Below are 16,038 nucleotides of genomic sequence, written 5' to 3' on the forward strand. Positions count from 1 at the left end.
ACACCAGTTAAGTTTAAATATGAGGGACCTACTATATTAGGCTGTCTGAAAAACAGAATTAGCATTCGTTTCTGAGTGGCTTATTTATCCTAATATCAAATCTGCTTAAAAAAAATAATTCTAACTGATGAAGCACCTGTTTGCGAGATATTGTCACATGATTCCTGAACACTGTCCACAGTACACTTGGATAGCACGGAGGAGTTGTCAGGGACCCGTCGTAGCGATAGTACTCATCCAAACGTGCAGGCAGCAGCGCTCTGATGTTGAAGCCGGGCACCTGCACTCTCTGATCTGCAGGTTAAATAAATAACAAAAGTATCTTGTGACTGTTTAACAACAGTTTATGTCAGAATAAAATACAATAATAGCCACATGGATGAGGTGATGAAGAGCATAGAGATTCTCACCCCAGAAAGAGAGGAACCAAAGCTCTCTGTACATGTGTCAAAAGCTGACAGTAGCCCTTGCAGTGAGTTTTCAATCTTTTTAGGTGGATGAGATGTCACAAACAAAGCCTGAACACTGCGCTTCATATTGTGAACTACCCATGCTCATGACTTATATTTATTATTCATTATGTCTAAACTGCAAAAAGGAAAACAAGCACTTTAGACTTACCTCTGTATTTGATCCCATTGATGAACTTTAGAAACTGTTCAAAGGCAGGACTGAACTCACCAACCTGTGCAGGAAACATAGTTAGATGGTTCTGCTCCACAGATACTCACAGGTCGGTGCGACAGAGTCAGCGGTATCTCACCTCAATCAGGACACCCAGCACTGCCAGGCCATCAGATTTGTCTACGGCCATGGACATATTGGGGTACTTATCTGAATTGAAGTGTACCACATGCATCTGTGAAGAAAAAAGAGAAATAAGTCAAGACCCAGTGGAACAAACAAAACAATATAAGATTTGTCAAAAGTTAGATAGCTGAAAAATATAATTTGTTCCTTTATATGTCCAATATGTTATTAAATGAGGTCCCTCAGTCTGAGTTGTATGTTACTATATATCTGTAACTTCTCTGTAGAAAATATAATGTGAAGCAAAAAAGGAGAAATAAAATGACATCTGAACAGAGCTACAAATTCATCTATCAACAGGACTGCATGGATAATGGGAAAAAATCTTTAATGTATTTTTCTAATTTTTTTAATTCTGTATACGCTTTTGTCATTTGAACCCCACGCAGTGTAGATTCAGGGATCATGCAGGAGTGATAAAAGATTACACCTTTATACCATCTGGCCTGTTTAGATTTCTTTTAAATGATCTTTTTATAAAAACAAATTTGCAGCTAACTGTTGTCACTACTTATACCATGGCATCCATGCACCGTAAGTGTTCATTGGATTAGAAATAGCGTGCGGTATTCAGGGGATGTAATATTAGTGAAAAGTCTATGACAAAAGGAAACGAGAAACACTGGATATTTATTATTTCACTGGGTGGCCTATTACAGTACATACATAAATACCAGACTGTCAGTTGTTTTGGTGACAGTTTTGCTTATTCAGTGCAACACAGAGGCGTGTAGGTCATTCCAGTCAAATATGAAATTAAATGCGAAATTGTATTTACAGTCTTTGTTCCGTCTTGGGAATTAAGGTAGACATTTGCACTATTTTTGGGAAAAGTTCAATTTCCCATCATTCCATCCCTCAATAACAACATGTCATCAAGGAGCTGTGGTTCTGTAGTCTGGAGAGACTTGAAAAGATGCATGCTCCCGATGTGTCCACTCAGAAACTCAGGTCAAACCACAGCACCTTATATGTGGCTCTGCCGCAGCTGGGACATGGTCACATAAAAGCACACAGGTTGTAACCATTACAGCCTCTACCCACTGTAATTCAAACGATACCAAATTATATAAAAAAGACTCCTATTTTTGTTTATATCATAAAACAGACTCTTAGATGCTTTCAGATGTTACAGTCAAATCTTCTGCTTTACTTTAAGCACCGATGTAAAAAAAGCAAACTAGTGTGTGAAAACTGCTTACAGGGCTTGACACATTATACAACACAGACAGCCACTCCTTACCAGAGGTGGTTGAAAACCAAAGCATATAATAGTCTGGCACTCTAATCCCTTTAAACCCTTCAAAAATAAGGCACGCTGTCTGAGGCTGACTGAGATGATGTCTTTTCCTTTTAATGTGAGCAACCAAGTGACAAAACATGCTAATTTGCTTGGTAAAGGGATGAGTTATAAAAACAACAACAACAACAACAACAACAACTTTGAGCTTAACGCTTTATAATCTCAGTAGTAGAGATTTTAAAGACCTACAGCTTGTTTATTGTTCAAAACTTCTAAGTGTCTTTAATTAGAATAGGTTTACATAAGCATTCAATTGTTCGTTACGGTGGAATGGAAGAGGCACTATAAGCATTCTCTGACACTGTCTAATGAGTAGATATAAAACTGGATGCCTGTCACAGTGTTGAGTAACTGGAACAGTAATATGCAGACGCAGAACTTTGGAGAGTTCCTTAAGCTTAAGCAGTGTCTGCAAGTCTTGAAGTACGTCAGTGGCTCTGATTTCTCCGCCAGTCAAATGTCACACGTTTAAGTCATGAAGTATTAAATCATTTGTCTGGTGGTCGGACATGTTGTTGTCTGACGCTGCAAATAAGTGAGAGATCTATGAGTGGATGAGTGGACTGAGCTATGTTATTATCAACACAATGTACTCTCGCAAAATGGCACCATTCAGAGTGTTTTATATATATATATATTATAGATTAGTAATACTATGCATCAACTATCAAGGTGGAGCTGTTTGTTTGTGGAGTTGTTTATTAATAACTTTATGCTTTGTTGGATAGTGTATTCACTAACAATGCATGACAATGTATAAACTGCTTTACATGTAAATTTTCATCTGCAAAGTACATGTATTAACTATGTTAACTACAAGTGGCTGATAAATGTAGTGGAATAAAAGGTACAAAATGTATAAAGGTGCAAAATAAAGGAATTATTAAAGAAAGTACTAATACCTTGAAACTGCACTTAGGTGCAGCACTAGAGTAAATGTATTTAGTTCATTTCCACCTCTGTCTTTTACATCAGTAGAGGGAAGTATTAGGTAGTGATGTATGTTTTGTTTACCTCTGCTGCATACTGCTTACTGTTCACCGTGTGCTCAGAGCCGGCAGCCCTGTTGGAGGAGCCCCAGTGGAAATGAAGCTGAGCTGCAGTGTAATGATGAGGCAGGCTGGAGATGTGCATCTTAGAGGGCAGGGAGATTTGCACTGTGGGTCAAAAGAAGTGGATTCCCAACACACATAAAAGAGCAGGATAGGGGGGTTGCTTCAGTTGACATGAGGATATCGAGAAACATCAACTTCACCTTTATCTACACCAAGGAAGTCAGCGTGGCGCGCTCTGTGCCGTCAAAGTACTTTTGCAAAATCGATGCAGCTATGTTTAAGTCACTGTATGGTGGCGTGACGCAGGGCGCTTTCCACATGTTCGTCAGCGTATGATGAATGTTTACAAGTGGAAAACGTTTGTCAGCTTATTTCAGACACACGTCATGCTGATGATGCCACTGATGTGGCGTTGGGGCCCATCAGGTATGCATACATAAGCAGTTTACGTAAACAGATATCATAACAATCACTAACACAGGGCAGACATTACATGTACGTTATGCTATACACTGGCTGACACTGAAATCCCTCATATATAGCAATTTCTACATTGCACTTAAATTAACATGTAAGTAATCTAACCAGTTGTGCAACAGACGTTTTAGTTTACTTTTCTCTGACTGAAATAGTTTCTTTCTTTTTCTGCGGCACAGTGGCATTCTTATCTATGTTCTAATTGCTGTATTTCAAGATTAAATTTATGACCATGTTATAAATAGATATCAAACATTAAACTGAAGCGTGGCTCTTTTGTTAAGATGCATCAGACCCAGTAGTTGCAGAGCAGATGACTAATCCAAGCTCATATTTTCCCAGACTAAACATGGAGCCCTTTCTTTGGGTAAAAGGACAGTTAAGATAATAAGAGAGTGATTATGGAAAATTGCTGTGGCAGAGGTAGAAAGAAGATACTCCTATCATTTTCGTTAGGGATGACCTCTACGGCAAGAACAGACTCCTCCAAGTTTATGTGGGGCCATCTCTAATGAATACGTTGACTAGTGCATCACTTTGATTTAAAGAACGTAGATCCCGAGCCAAACAAAACATACCGTTCTTAAATATTTGCTTCGTTTGATACACAGTTTTGTTACCTGAGATAAAATGTGGTTAAAGTTATATTTAAAGTATTGTACATAATAACATGTTTTGTGGACAACACTGATGATTTACACTCACCAGAATGTCCATTATTCCCAAGAGTGAGCTGCTCATTGGGTGACAGGTTGTAGTTCTGAATCTCAATCGGACGCAAAGTCGGGTCGAACCTCAGCAGCTCTGACTTGATGTCTATTGGAGACTGGAAAGTTCCACCACAATATGGATAATTCTTAGACCAGTGGTGCTCTCCCTCTGGCCCTGCAACAACATCAATGTAGATCATAATCATAATCATAAAACACCTTTGATTTCAACATGATATAGCAAAATTTTCACAATTTTAATATACTGCACAGTGGTATTTCATATAGTCTAAGTCATCCAAAAAGTGTGTTTCGTTTCATCTGTTCTTGGGAGACGTTGCATGTCCTCAACAAATGTTAAACTGTTCTATTCTAAAGGGCAAATGAGCAAATGTACGTGCCTCAGAGTGAAACTGAATAGGGGATGGCTGCAAAGAGGATCAGGGCTTGTCCTGGCTTACCAAACATTTTATCTGCAATCAAAGTGAAGTATTATTATCTATGTCCAAGGCGGCATGGGAGAGGCCCGTGGCTCCGCTCTTGGCCCTTTCTAAAGCAGTGAGAGTGAGAACCAGGCTGTTGTTTGCGGGGAGAGCCAGTGAGAACACTGTCTCTCTCCAAATGAGAGGTTTCTATAAAGCACAGGACAGTGAAAATGGCCACATTTGCAAATCAAGTCATGCAGTTTACTCAGTGACCTCAGCTGCGTGAGGATGTCTCTCAGTGTGAAGGCGATGAGGCAAAAGGGCTTTGAAATACTTCAGTAGAGAAGAAAATGGTGATACTAAATTGATTGACAAGAAAATCAAGCAGCTCTTCATTTCTAATGTTTTCATTCAGTGTGTTGACTGAAGTGCAATCATCCATACTGAGCTTTTCAAACATGATGCTTAGTATACAGTGAGGATAATAGTTTGCAATGAATGGATCCTATCAAATCTGAAATAACATAACTGTAGTGAAGTAGAAAAAGGCATGAAAGACCCTGAGTGTACCAGTGCTCTCATCCCTTCTGCACATTTACAACTAATTCATTATCTGTCCAGAATTAATCTAAAACCCACCATTCACCATATGCCAGCAGACCGTGGTTAAATATGAATGATGCAGCATGAAGCCTGCCCCCAACCCCATTGTCAGTTCCCAGTGGATTGATTGTACAAGACATGCCAAAAGGCATCAAGTGAAGCTGTGAAATCACTGAATACTTGTTTGAAGGAAAAGTCATAGTTCAATCGAGGCAAACACTCCCTATAATAAGAAAGAAAGTTTTAATTAGACCCAGCCTGCCCTTTAATAATGGCCTTCAGTGGCCCCTTGGCAGTCCTTGGTAGAACATACATGACTGGGTAATTTCTTAAATATGGGGCCTTTTCTACGTAAAGGCAATGTTAAATGAGAAGATTTATACTAGGTTTTCTGCAAAGTAAACCACTGAAGATAAAATCAATGGTAGAGCAGGTTGACAAAACTACAACAGTCATCAACAACTTCACTTTTTTCTACTTCCACGTTAAGGTTCACTGTTTGTCCTTTGCCAGAGGGTGGAGTGTTGAGGTGGAGATAAATCGTATGACTCAGCTGTGCCCCCGTCAACAGAAAGTGCTACCAGCCCTGCAGACTACTGACTACTACTACTATACGGCCTCTGCAGTGTTTGACTGTAAGTGAGGATGAAATCCACTACACTGCACTTATGAGGAGGCCAGAAGTTTTATATATACAGTATATACATGTATACTCACATATGTATTACTACATCAATTATTCTCCTCAGTAGTCATCACATACATTTCCAATTTAATTTGTAATTAATTTAATGTGTTATCATTAAGGTTTGTGATGATATGATTGTTGTATTTATTCTTGTATTCTCAGCATTTTTGGAAGGATCCAAGTGTTTATGTTTACATGGCTTTGACCAGCACAGTACTGTACTTTGTACTGTCACTGATAAATTAGACATTTTTCCAATTTCCCATTGTTTGTTAAGGTGTTGTTCCTATTTTCTAAATGTGCACAGGTAGGAGATGAACAACTGTGTATCTACAAAGGGCACCCATTAAGGCCAAGCCACCGCTATAATAAAAACAGAGTGGATCAGGCTGTGTCAGAGGTCTGAATTAAGCAAGTATAGTTTCCTCTAACTATAACCATTTGACCATAAATTACTGTGCAGAGAAAATAACTCTTTTTTTATTCATCCCTGATGTGTCTGTGTAAGAGAATTTGCACGCTATAAAGTTATTTTAAAAAGAGGACACTAAGTTTGTCCCCAATGACTGTAGTAGTCAAAATTATTAGTCAAAAAAAATTGGAAGAATAATGATATTAAGTTGATTTGCTGCACCTGTCTTGGTTTTAACATTCAGTCCCTGAATGCCACAGACTTTTGAGTAGCAATGACACAATGACAAGAGGTCATGCTCTGAGCGCAGTTTATGTAAGAGAGAGTCATGGTTCAAGAAAAACCCTGCATATAGAGCTTAAGGCATGAGGAAAAGGCAGTCAGCCACTTACGAACTGTTGTGACTAGTCTGTAATGAACTCTACAATTACATGAGGTGACAGGAGGGTGGTCAGCACTAGGTTTGTTTGGGGGTCAGAGAGAGGCCACAGAGGGTTTTTTTCCTTTTGATCAGAGAGCAATGCATTTGACGGTGTTATCACTTCTGTTTTATTATTTTGTATTGCCAGCTCAAAGCACTGCTGTGTGGGGCATAACAACATCTTCTCTGACTCAGTTATTGCCTATCAGAGAATTGCAGCCAATTGAATTCTAACACTCAATTAGTTAACGCTGGTTTAAGGGTAGAATAGCACTGTGAGTGACCAAGGCATACAAGTGCACATGGAGTGGGATTGCAAATGCACCAAAGGTGCACATTTCTATCCATATTTGTCTCTTATGAAAAAATGATCAGACTTACCACTGTATGTCCATTTCGCACCTGAAACAGACGGAAAAAAATGGTCCCACTGCATATTAAAAATATAATAATCAGACATGCAAGTGCACATATGCAACAGGATGCAATGCAATATTTTACAATTTTATCCATAAAATAAAATTAATTGAAAGCAATACATCTGGAACAAACATTCAAAGTTTTAGTCTCAGAGAAAAATGGTCACTTTTCATGTCACCCTCATGCCTCAGAAAGAGCATGTGCAGGTGGATGGAGACACCTGCCATGAAGCATCCCTTCTGCTCAAGACCTATAGTGCTAGACAGCCCAAATAGCTTGCTTTAAACCATTTTCTTCTTCTTCTGTCTACTTAACACAAATCTAAAAGTGCATGAAAAGTTTTTTAACAGGCTACTTTATGCATTCATGAACGACCTTACCATGCAGTACAGCGCAGAAAGCCAGCTGTAGTAAAACGGCGGATGTGAAGCTCGGAAAGTGCATCTTGGTCTCCTCAGCCCACGCTCGTGCGGCAGCCTGACGTTAACCCGGTGGCAGAGCAAGAGCTTGGAGCACCAGAGCGCGAGCCTTCAAACGAGCTTTTATACTCATGTTGTCAGCTTCATTGTAGCTCGCACTGACGTCAGAGCAACAACAAAACCAGCCTCCAGAGTCATCTGGTCACCGGAGAGTGACAGCTCAACAGAGGCGACCGCATCCAAGCGAAGTCACTCATTTAGGGTTCAGGCTCGAAAACTGCCGACGGATGAAAGGAACAGCTGAGCAGCATGCACGTGCGCCGGTGTTACGCAGAAATGTGCGAGCCTTCAAATTCTGTGACGTCAAAAGACTGATGGGTTGACCAGATACTGGCAGGTGAAGTGTGAAGGCTCCATACCTACTACCTGTTTGTGCTGTCACTATCAAAACGTGTGATCCTGTCGAAACACTATGGGGTCACCATTTTTAGTAAAAGCAACCGAAATTCAATAAGACACTGTGCACCCAGTGACTCTACAGGCAATGCACCTTGCAAAACATACCTATTTATTAAATGTTTTCCTTCCCTTTCTCCCACCTTTCTGTAAGGTGGAAAGTTGTTTCCCCCCAATTGTCTCTAGTTGTTTGGTGTTTTCTGCCCACTACACAGCCATGCACTGAAGTCAGTGAACATGAAAATTTTGAAATTCACCATTCCACCCATGGGACATTTTGGCCTTGGTAGTGCTACTTCAGATGTGTTTTGAACAAGTCTTGTGTCAAAGTCTACTGCCCCTTTAAATGGGGTTTACCTCCCACAAATTATGTTTCCCATTATGGTTAAGCATAGGAGAGATAATAACTGCTTTGGTCAAGGGGAACGTTGGGGTCATGTTAAGCATCACTGAAAACAACTGGTTGGGTGAGGTATAAGGTGGGGTTAGGTTAGAGTTAAGGTAAGGGGAAACACATATCACACATATTGACCGGGAAACAGACTTTGACACAACACCAGAATCAATGTTCATGTAACCATGACAAATTATAGGTTGTTTGAAAACTCTAACTGTACACAACATTTTAGCATCTGGATATCACTGCAACAGCTGTCGACAGAATTGGTTCAGACTTGTGGCTATGGCCTCAAAGTATTTCCCGTACTAGCCTACTTCAGGCCTTATGGAGCCTCATTATATCCAAAACCCCCACACAAAACACTTACATTTCTACCATGTTTGTGTCTCTGCATCTTTTGTTCAGGGACTCCTTCTGACTTTTCGATTATAAAATGAAAGTTGTCTTTCAAAAGAGACCAGGGTTATGACTGTAATCAAAAGGGTTGATGAACAGTAAGCTTTTTATTTTTGGGGGCTTGATCACAAACAGGGTGGTGACTGGTAACAGCTCAAGTTACATAGATATGGGGGAAAATAAATGACAATTAATAAAAAATAATGCCTTACATGTATACCCCATGCATAAATAGCCAATTGTTCTGTGCTCACCCTAAATTATTTTTTTTCCAGATTTTGTGACCTATCATCTATCATACTAAAAACAAATTTTATGAAAGCATTTTTTCTTATACCTTGGCTTACGATGACGGTGATCACACATTACAGATCAAAGTCTTACACCGTGACAATTGGAAACTGATGAGTGTTTCATCCAAAGTGACAAAATAAGAAGATAGAGTAGCTCCCTGAGGTAACTCTATGACAAGGGGATTTGAACTCACTAAAAGTGCCCCATAGTCCTGCCCTTTGCAAAAGGTTAGGTTTCATTTGCAGTCATTTTTGCTTACGGTTATCTCAGTTTTGATGCATAAACTCTCAACATGCTCCATAAAATGACAAAAATACGCTAGTGTAACTGTTCTTCTTTATACTGACCTGTCCCTCAGTCTACCTACACAAATATGGAGAGGTTTCAAACATAACACTCAACAAATGAAATATTATGATACACTATTTCATATTAGGCGCTGTACATACTTGTTATATCTGGTTATGTCACAATATAAGAAGTTGCAACTTAACTTACAGTAAGAGTATAAAAGGATGATGTCTGTTGTTAATGTGGCACACCTAAAATAGGGTGACCACATTTAGGTGGTAAGATTCCTTTAATGAGTATTATTTTCAATCAGAAGTCATATATGGTCTTGAGGTGCTCCGTTTATATGGGTAACGGGGGGCAGAACGTTCGTGTTCCTATGAGTTGCCCCGGGGAACGGTTATGGAACGCACCTGCTGCTGTTTCCACAGAGGCAATCTAGAAACGAAACGAAACGACATATGTCCTCATTCCTCTGCTTTACCTGTTTTATACAGGTCAGTAAACGGTTAATGCATCGTGCAATATTATGTTATATTGACCCAAATTATTAGCGTTAGTGTTTGTGTAAAGTTTTTAATCTGTTTGGACGAGTTATTTGTGTTTGGATTACATCTGAGAGTGGGGACGCTTTCCCGCGCAAACGCAATTTTGGGCCGAGCGCGACTGTAGTTCCATTATAACTATAAATATGTACATTTGTTAAAGTTTAAATATGTAAGGTTACGAATTTGATGTGTTCTGTTTATAAGCTGTTTTAGGTAAATGTAAGTTCAGGAGGATAACACAAGCACTTTGTCTGGATACACATTTCAGCGCTCTTTCACAGAAGCAAGATGGGTAGTTTATGGTATTTGAAGGTGTTTTATACACTGTAAAACTACACAAAAATTGTGTTTTGAACCAGTTTGTACAGTGAAATGGATAAAGACAATGTAATGTATTTACAGAAATTGTTTATTGGGATAAATTTAGATATGTGTTGATTAGGATAGAGAAGATGAGAGAAAATGTATGTTATTGAGACTGAAGTACTGATTTAAGTGAGATAAAGGCTGAATTGGGGGAATGTGAAATTGAACTACGTAAAACTGAGATGAGGTAAAAGGGATATGCATTGTGCTTATGTGACTGTTATGATACATGATGTTAAATAAATCTTACTGGGAGGCAATCTGGAAAGGAAACGAGACGACCTGTGTCCTCATTCCTCTGCTTTACCTGTTTTATACAGGTTACATATTTGTTATCAGGGTCTCGCATCCCTGGGCCCCATAACATTAACATTAGTTTCGATTGAAGGTGACACCATTAGGGAAATGACTGTCCAAAGGTCAGTAATGACAACCCACTCCCGCTGTAGTTTACAACCTTCACTCACTCCAGGAAAGACAGCACAACGACAAGCAGCAAGATGAAGCACCTGTTGTTTTGGGGAATGGTTTTTGCTGCAATCCACATCAGCCATTCAGCGGTTCCAGGTATATCAAACTACTTTCTTCTTAAAATACTCTTCTTTTAAAACCATAACCAAAAGGTTTAGGCTACTTTTCAAATCTGGCCAGGCTATCAGCAGGTAGGCTCGTATTTAGCCTTATGTATTGCTCCCTTTTTGAAATTGCTTTATTTATTGATTGCGTTATTTAAAACATAACTGCAAAAAATTGTGGTTTACATATTTTGTCTATTATTGATTCATGTTTTTCACTTATATGCAATGTTTTAGTTTCACTGAAACTGAATCAGGGAGATAAAACTTCACCTTCAGCCCTTTCAGAGCAACATGGCGGTTATATTGGCGGTTTGATCTTTCAGTTTTCCTGTACCGTTGGGACCAACATGGGACTGAATAAACTAGGCTTAATTATACACAGTATCAGTGATGCCTGCATATTTAGACGTGATAGAAAAAATTGTTTTGGTTCATTATACAAGTCTAGATTGCATCTCTCCGCAGAATATAATTGTATTTTACTTTTTTACTGACTTTACATTCATGTTGTAACTTGCAACTGAAGCCAACAATGATTGTCTTTAGCTGTGACCAAAAAAAGGAAAGCTCCATTTACTCTCCTGGAAATGTTATTTACACACTTCTAATGATTGCACTAAGCTGACTGGACAATTCCTTCCTCTATAATTCCAAACTTTTAAACACTGAGATTATTTCTGTCTGAGCCAACTGAACATGATGAGATGAGACTATGTCAACCTGCAACTTCGTCTTGTCTCACAGCTGTGTAAATTATTGGGAAGGTCCAAATTTTGAGCATCCAGACAGGAGTTGTCAGTTAGTTAGTTAGTTAAAATCCAGTGTATTTGGGGTAAAAAGAACCATTTGAAACCACTTCCCTTTAGTGAAATGTGTGAAGGGTGGGAGGAAGAATGACATTTTTTATTGCTGTCATAAAAACAGGGAGTGGGTCTCTGGTGATGAGGTTAGTTAAACATTAGTGATCAGTAGTATCTCAATGATTTCTACTGAAGCATATACAGTATCATACAGTAACTGTGCAATGGATTTCTCACCAAGCCAACAGAACTTCTCACCTAAATCCTGTGTATTCATTGCTTGAAAACCAAAACATCACCATAAACTCTGTGCTAATAAAACTTTTCTAACTTGCAGTTTATTTTTTATCATCCAACAGAATTCTGTAAGTTGCCCTCTGATGCAGGTGAAGGCACGTCCTTCCTGTTTTTTGTGTATTATGATCCCGTCAAAGACCAGTGCGATCCTTTCATATACAAAGGCGAAGGAGGAAATGCCAACCGTTTTGTAAATGAAAGACAGTGCATAAGGAACTGTTCCACTCGTGCAGAGAGTATCTACCCCATGGTTGGTAAGATGATTTTATGCATTTATAGATACAGAAGTCTAATGCAATCATTCATTTTGTTTAATTACTTATCCTCAGTTTTAAATGTGCAAAATGTAACTTCAAAATCTGCTGAAAAGAAGATGAACCCATACTAAAAGAACATGTCCTTCTTGGCTGTTTGAGGACTTTGGACCATGAACTTGCAAATAAGGTTGAGGTTTATGACGCAAAGGATCATGAAAGGAAGGAAGCCCTCCATCAGAACTGAGAGAAAGAAAGGGAGAGAGGCCTTCTTCAGTCATATGTCTCAACCAGATTTTAGGCAGGGATCCCTGTGCTTGAAGAGCATGTTAATCATTACTGCAAAGCCTACATATTATAAGTGGCTATGCTATTTTGTGTGTCAATTTAATGAACCAAAGTAATGCATAAGTTTTACTGTTTCATAATTTTTTCTCAAAGAATTACTGTATTTCTTCAGAGGCTCTAGGAAAGACAAGTCAAATTGAGTATAAGCGATACGCCTCCAAGTGGTGAGAGAGCAGGACTACTTTTGACAGACAAGTGTGAATGAATACATCCGAGGCTTTTACAGCCTGCTTAATAAAGGTTTAATCATCTAATACTAAAATCAATCAATCGCATTCGTGTTTTTTATATTATCATTATTATTATTATTATTATTACATTATAAACTGCAGCCACTGCTATGATTATACTTCTAATGAGGATAATGATTTCTCTTCACAGAATCTGAAGCTTGCCACTTCAAAAAGGCCATAGGTGAATGTAGTGGTCAGTACATGAGGTATTATTACGATTCTGTTCATAACAAATGCAAGCGGTTCATTTGGTCTGGCTGCATCGGAAATGGAAACAGATTTTTCGACTATAACAGCTGCAATGCCACATGTGCTGGCATCCACGGTGAGGGCAAATCTCTCTTTTATGTACACAGTTGCTGATAATTATATGTTATATGTTATACAATATCGATGTGAATATATCAATATGTCAATGCATAGTTTAACACTAATGATCATAGTGATACTATCAAAAAGGTGACACATTTTATCATGTTTTTTAACATGTTAATTGCCTTGAAGATGACCGTGATGAACCGGAAGAGGACGAGCCAGACACTCCTATTGGTGAGTGGACACACAATGAATTCAGTGTAAATTTTGCTTAAAGCCATCACATGCTGCAGTCTTCATTTACAATATACTATAAATTATTTCTTCTTTTGGGTTTGCTTTAGTCCAAACTCACTTACTGGTTACAACTGTAAAATATTGTTTTCTGGTTAGTTTGTTTTTAGAATCTAATCTAATTACAGATGTCCCCATCATCACAATGTTGTCCTCTTCAACAGCGATCATCTGTGGAGTTTTGCTTGCTGCCATTGTTGCCTCTATCTTAATAACTGTGATCGTCTTGACCGTTCAGTCAAAGTAAGACAATTTTTCTTTGTCTTAAGTATTACATAAAGAATGACTACAACTATAAAGCAATAACATAACTTACAGTTAATGACCACTCTCCTTTTCCATTTATTGTATTTCTTTAGGAAAAAGGTCTCAAAGAAGGCACAAGGAAAAAGTAAAGAGCACAAGTCTGAGTCACCTCTTCAGGGGCACGGAATTGAAATGGCATAGATGATCATGTCACCTCGACATGTGGAGTTTTTACCAGAGTGATTTAACATTATAATTGTACTAGTCTTGAAGCCAAACATATCAACTGATTATTACATTTAAGTCCAATTAAGATTTTTTTAATGACATATGTAGTAGCAATAACAGTTTTGTTCAGTTTTGTATTTTGGTTCACCTCAACGACATGTGCAAAGTGATGTCTCTTAAGTTGTATTTTTGGCTGGGAGCTTTATCCTATGTTTTTATTCAGTAATCCTAAATAAATCTGTTTAGTCAGTGTAATCAAAAAGAAAACAGAACTCAAACAATTTGCCAATTAATCCATCGATTGAACTGATTAATCAGCAACTAATTTTTCAAGAAGAAAATTACAGCCATTCCCTTTGTTTCAGCTTGTTAGAATTTCCTGCTTTTCTTTCTCTTATGTGCTAGCAAAGTTAACATATTTAGTTTTGCATTGTTGGTTGGACGAAACAAGCAATTTAGGATCAAGGAAATTGTGAATCCTTATGAATTTCTGATTTTATACACCAAACAGTTAATTGAAACCTAATCAGTATATTAATTATTAATAAAAATTAATTGTAAAAAAGACATCCGTCAAACACATCCATCATTCATGCCGGAAAACTTCTATTTCTTGTTCTATTTCTGTTTAAGACATACATTCGAGCTGAGGAGCAGAACTACATCATTTCAACTTCAGACACTCATGCTCATCATGTGCACTGTTATCTGTTGTGTTTTTAGCTGTGTGAGAATTTCAGTGTTTCATTTTACCCAACCCTATGAGTGAAATTAACTATGATGCTGGGCTGCTGCTGCTGCTACTACTTCTACTACTACTACTACTGATACAATTATTATTATTATAACAGCATTCATATATTATATAACAAACATTAATGTTGTGTATTCAATAATTTCCAATAATCATGCAAACACACTATACAAAAAGAGGCCACTGTTAATGTGAATTTGATGACATCTTACAATTTACAAAAGCCAAAATGTGTTATTATGCATATATAATACAAATGTACATATATACAAAACACCACATGCTAGAGAGGCTCCCAGAAGAAAGCCTTGAACCAACGAGTCTGTTTCGATGACGTGAGCTGAAATAATGGTGAAGGCCTGGCACGTCGTCCTCTCACCCCCAAGGCACAAAATGTGTGGGAACAGATGCATTTTGTAAATACTCATTTCATGTTGGCGCCCACCTGTTAATTACACATCACTCAATGTTGCAATATAACTGACATTTAAATTATGAAGTGTAAGTATCAAAAACACAGATCTTACAGGCATAGTGTTTTAGTAAATACATGACATTGTTTGGAAGCTCCTATTCATTAATACACAGCACATGATGAACATCCCTGGTGATAATTAGATGCTGGCAGGTAAAGTAATTGTCACTGTTCCATTTCACATCAATATTGAATTTGAGGGCCAGAATTAGCAGCTAATGCTACTGTCACTTTTTCATATTCACTTGACATTAGATTATTGGAGGCCAAACTTACGGGCTGTGTGCATTTCTCTGTGGACTGAGCGCTTTGATACAGTAATGATACAGCATCACCTAGACCTGCTTTATAATCAAAAAAGACATGGAAGTCTCATCTTATACAATATGGGATCTTTAATATTAATGCACCAGAAATTCTGCCCACCATGTGTCATGCAAATGTCTGAAAGCAAGATGGATCTAGACAGTTTGACGATGGCCAAGTGAGAAAATTAATGAACGAGAGCTGCTCATTCAAAGTAACCCAACCAGCTGGTCAGCTGCGAAAGAATCCCTTAAATCCGCTTTAACCCAGCATGAGCAACCTAACAGTGTGTATTCATAATACCCCAAACAACCCAGAATTATGAACTAGCATAATTAACCCAACAATCTGCAACAACACAGCATTTTTTTTGAGTGTACGACTTCCTGCTCAGCATTTGCGAATCTTACGTTTTA

General features: G+C 38.2%; 2 protein-coding genes across 3 annotated transcripts in view; one reads left to right on the plus strand and one right to left on the minus strand.

The window, feature by feature from the left end:
* ca12 (carbonic anhydrase 12) overlaps positions 1 to 7,828 on the minus strand; it is a 9,885-nt gene extending 2,057 nt beyond the window's left edge. Inside the window, exons 1-7 of the mRNA XM_087178320.1 lie at positions 7,705 to 7,828; positions 7,286 to 7,306; positions 4,351 to 4,530; positions 3,128 to 3,270; positions 764 to 859; positions 622 to 685; positions 137 to 294 (exon numbers count right to left, since the gene is read on the minus strand). Coding sequence (XP_087034446.1) covers positions 137 to 294; positions 622 to 685; positions 764 to 859; positions 3,128 to 3,270; positions 4,351 to 4,530; positions 7,286 to 7,306; positions 7,705 to 7,768 — 726 coding nt within the window. The 5' untranslated portion in view covers positions 7,769 to 7,828. The remainder of the gene's footprint in view (positions 1 to 136; positions 295 to 621; positions 686 to 763; positions 860 to 3,127; positions 3,271 to 4,350; positions 4,531 to 7,285; positions 7,307 to 7,704) is intronic.
* A 2,311-nt stretch (positions 7,829 to 10,139) lies between these two features.
* On the plus strand, positions 10,140 to 14,654 carry LOC111666884 (kunitz-type serine protease inhibitor bitisilin-3). 2 transcript variants are annotated; one of them, XM_087178293.1, is made up of 6 exons: positions 10,140 to 11,061; positions 12,232 to 12,423; positions 13,153 to 13,329; positions 13,509 to 13,553; positions 13,742 to 13,856; positions 13,973 to 14,654. In XM_087178293.1, exons 1-6 carry the CDS (start codon positions 10,995 to 10,997, stop codon positions 14,058 to 14,060), a joined length of 684 nt encoding a protein of 227 aa, XP_087034419.1. In that variant the 5' UTR covers positions 10,140 to 10,994; the 3' UTR covers positions 14,061 to 14,654. The 2 variants fall into 2 exon arrangements, with proteins under 2 accessions (XP_087034419.1, XP_023278159.1); XM_023422391.2 differs by having other exon boundaries at positions 10,948 to 11,061; positions 13,778 to 13,856.
* The last annotated feature ends 1,384 nt before the right edge of the window (positions 14,655 to 16,038 follow it).

This window comes from Seriola lalandi, unplaced genomic scaffold (assembly GCF_002814215.2).
Source record: "Seriola lalandi dorsalis isolate HSWRI2012SDOR001 ecotype SW California unplaced genomic scaffold, Sedor1 jcf7180002054682, whole genome shotgun sequence".
NCBI lineage: Eukaryota > Metazoa > Chordata > Actinopteri > Carangiformes > Carangidae > Seriola > Seriola lalandi.

Bases quoted from the DNA above. Each gene is read 5' to 3' on its own strand.
- LOC111666884 (XM_087178293.1), top strand. From the start codon at position 10,995: ATGAAGCACCTGTTGTTTTGGGGAATGGTTTTTGCTGCAATCCACATC. The intron at 12,424-13,152 runs GTAAGATGATTT...TTCTCTTCACAG, and splicing joins GAGTATCTACCCCATGGTTG to AATCTGAAGCTTGCCACTTC. The intron at 13,330-13,508 runs GTGAGGGCAAAT...ATTGCCTTGAAG, and splicing joins CACATGTGCTGGCATCCACG to ATGACCGTGATGAACCGGAA.